The sequence below is a fragment of the Nestor notabilis genome, unplaced genomic scaffold (assembly GCF_000696875.1).
Source record: "Nestor notabilis isolate BGI_N333 unplaced genomic scaffold, ASM69687v1 scaffold18048, whole genome shotgun sequence".
Taxonomy (NCBI): Eukaryota; Metazoa; Chordata; class Aves; order Psittaciformes; family Psittacidae; genus Nestor; species Nestor notabilis.
This window is the reverse complement of record NW_009940784.1, coordinates 17,504-21,190: the sequence shown is the minus strand read 5'-3', so window position 1 is coordinate 21,190 and position 3,687 is coordinate 17,504. Positions and strand designations below refer to the sequence as shown.

Genomic DNA, 3,687 nt, shown 5'->3' with positions numbered 1-3,687 from the left:
TTCCTGCTCCAGGTGTTCTGAAGAAGACATCTTAAAATGATGATTAATACAAATAGTGCATTGGAACAAGGAGTAAATAAGCAAAGATTGAGGGAGTTGTTTTCATGTACTTAAAGTTTGCTTTGTTTTTTCCCTTGAAGAGACACCCATGCAAATACAAGAGCCTCAGTCTGCAATTCCTTTGTGGTCTATGGTGGCAGTGACTGGAGTTCTTGCTTTCTACAGTATGCTGGTAACTGCAGCTTTTATTAACTACTGGGTAAGAAACTACTATTTTCCTTTGCTCTATATGTTCTTTGTCCTAGTTGATTTCTCAGGCTGTATTTGCTGCGCTTACCACGAACCCACTGATAGTCCTCACCTCAGGATCACAGTGCTTCACCCCAGCTGTATGTGCACACCCATGCCACACCCCAAAAGAGCTCAAACACAATATGCTGTCCAGGTGGGCAAGCAGGCCTCTGCAGTAAAGTGCCTAAGCAAACAGTAATGCCATAGAGTTGGCAGTGCCCAGCACACCAGCAATACTGGGGCACAGTCTCTAGCTCTGCCAATTGTCCCTGTCAGAGAAATCTAGCACTACAAGCATTCCCAGAAAAACCCTTTCAGACTAGACTGACAGAAGGAGCTCACCTACAGTAAAACAATCTTTAGGGAACGCTCAGTTGGCCCAAGACTGTCTACACTGATGCCTTGTGCCTATCCACCAATTCCCTCAAGTGTGTAATATTTCTAGCAGCCTGGCTGCAGGGGAACAGGAGCACTGTGATCTCAGTAGTCCCTCATCTGACTCTGTACATTAATGCCAAGAAAGCTGAGACAGTCTTATGGCTCATTATTTTTGCTTTCTAATCTCTCTGGAGAGTTGGCTGGCTCAGGCCACATCCAGTTCTGCCTGATAGAATAAAGAGAGAGTGAGGTGTGATGGAGAGGCAGCAGAAGGATATCTTCCTAGACAAGACTTATGACTGTGATCTCCCTGAGCTGATTTACACTACTTAATCCATGTGCAAAGGACTTCAGCAATGACCACAGAGAGCTCTGTTCCTTACATTCTGCCTTTATCTTTGTCATTTAATAACAATTATCAACACATTAGGAGGTAGCCTGCAAAAAGGGCCCAGAGTCCCTGACAGGTTAAATGTGTGTATACAGAAAGCCACTCTCACTGCTAGTTGAATCTTGAGATCTGTTAAGTGTTTCACAAAATATGCTTGTTCAATATATAGTTATTTCTGATGGAAAACATCAAACGGGGCATTGCCACAGGAAAATGCAAGGACAGGTCCTTCTTTGTGCCTTACTGTGGAATGTGACTCCTAGGAGAGCTGAGAGGACTACAGCAAACAGCTGCTGGTGTTAAAATGCTGTGCTACAGTGGCTGTACCTGATGAGACAGTGTAGCTTCAAATCCATCACAATCTGAACCATTTTCTCTCTCCCATATTCATTTGGTACCTAATGGCTACACACTCATTACTAACATGTCTGCCCCCAGCAAGAGTGGCAAGTCTGCACTGTGGTTTGTGCCATTTGCAGCATCAGTTTTTACCTGCTGTTATCTCTGCTGGAGGTATTCCCCTGATAATATCTAGTCTGAGCATGGATGTATTTAGAGTGTTGCTGAATGTAAACACAGCTGCCTAGAAGACATTGTGAAAAAAAAAAGCCCTAAAATATGATATTTGATAGCCACGGCAAGCCTGCTTCACCTGAGTTCCTGAAAGCAGCTAAAGATTCATCTATTTACATACAGTTCTGCCGTCCCTGGAGGGAAAGGCTGCTTCCCTCTCCAAAAGTAGCAGTCTTTGATCCTGTGACAGTCCAGCATTCACTCATGCTAGCAAAATATCTTTCTCCCATGCGAAATTGCCTTTTAGGTGAATTAATAATCATATATTATGGAGATGAGCACACACAGGTAAAGCTTTTGTATCTACAGATTTATATATATCACCTGCATTGCACGACTTAAACAGCATGTAACTTACATTGAACACCTTGCATATATATATGATTAACATAAAAAAGCTTAAAATGTTTTATAGTAACTGCCCCACTCTATATGTACAGCATAATTCAGCCACCAGATTTTCTAATACAAAGCTCCTCCAATTCTGCAGCATCACAAGCATATTGCAGCATATGCAAATATTTATGTACATAGGAAGGAAATGTCAGTAAACAAGGAGTTTACAAAAGAAGGTATAATCAGTATTAACAAAAAAGCAAGGAAACACTTTACCTTGCCCCTGATCAATAAAGCCTTCAGCTACACAGAAACACCAACCTTACACATAGCCTGCAGCAGTCAGAGGCCCAACTGCTGCTGTAGCCACAGACTTCCTCTATGATTACAGGCAAATTATTTTACCTGTCTTCTGCTACTTGTATTTCTGAGAGAGATGATGCCTCCCTTGTCTCACAGGGACATTATAAAGCAGGAACTCAGCAGTGGAAACGAGACTTTTGAGGCTCAGATAGTGAGACAAATGAAAGATTAACATCAGCTCTGATTCTTTTTCCCCTCGAAGGAAGGCTCAGAACAATAAATGCATTGTGTGTTACTTCTGTAAATGGTAGGCAAACGATGATACACATAGTTTAGGCTGATTTTTCCTGCTCTTACTCTGTTTGAGTTAAGCTAATTTCTTTTTTCCTCCTAATAAAGGAGGACAGCCTTCACTGTTCAGGCTGTATTGCTTATGCTGAGTCATTCCACAGCTGAGAATTGGTGGTGAGAGGCATCAGTTTGTATCCTTGATTTTCAACATTCCTTACCTGGAGAACTAGCACTGTAAAGCTCTCGGCAGATAAGCTGGAGACTTGCATTCAGGTTGGGCAAATTCCATAGATTATTTTATGAGAATATATGTTCTAATCTTTCTGTAAATGTATTTAAACCTAAGGCTGCATTATAAGTATGTCTGCTTCCCTGAACCAGGACCTAGGGTCACAACTGACAACATTTAATACGAGAGTTGGGTGAGACGATTTGTTAATTCATAGAAGGAAAAATTAATTAAATCCATTATTAACTTGTCTCAGGTCTTTATTAATAGTCAACCCTCCTCTGTTCAAAGGATCCCTGTTCCCTTTCTTCTTTTCCTTTTTCGAATGCTCACCCCAGGCAGGACATACTAATTGCAGAAGTGTTTTCACAATTCACCCTTTTCCCACAGCAGAAATCCAGAAAGAATCTGCACCATCAGAGTGACTACATGAACATGACTCCCCGGCACCCACCATACCAGAAGAACAAGGGTTACCCATCCTATGCACCAACACGAGACTACACTGCATATCGGTCCTGGCAGCCTTGATACCCAACAGCTGACCTACTAGTGGCCTTGTGTGCTTCTAGGCAGTCACTTGCTCTTGGACATGGAAGGACAGCCTCTCATTTTCTCATCATGTTTGTCATTATTGATCATGGATAACTACACCATAGCAAGTATTGGCTAAGCTTTGATATAATATACTAAAACAAAACCAAACAAACACAAAAACAGGGGGGAAGTAAACAAGGACTGTTTTCCATGGTGGCTGAAAATGAGACACAACTTGTGATGAGGGTTGTCAGTGGGTAAGACAGAAGGATGGAGTCAGAACTCAGAGCTGGTCTCCTCCTAACACTTGTGGTTTTGCCTAGCTGTTAGGAGAACCAGAACGTCTGACCTTTCCCAA

General features: G+C 42.1%; 1 protein-coding gene across 1 annotated transcript in view; it reads left to right on the top strand.

Annotated features, from left to right (window-relative positions):
* The window catches only part of CD28 (CD28 molecule), a 10,319-nt gene extending 6,881 nt beyond the window's left edge, over nt 1-3,438 (top strand). Inside the window, exons 3-4 of the mRNA XM_010020544.1 lie at nt 141-259; nt 3,183-3,438. Of these exons, the coding sequence (XP_010018846.1) occupies nt 141-259; nt 3,183-3,323 (260 nt within the window). The 3' untranslated portion in view covers nt 3,324-3,438. The remainder of the gene's footprint in view (nt 1-140; nt 260-3,182) is intronic.
* The last annotated feature ends 249 nt before the right edge of the window (nt 3,439-3,687 follow it).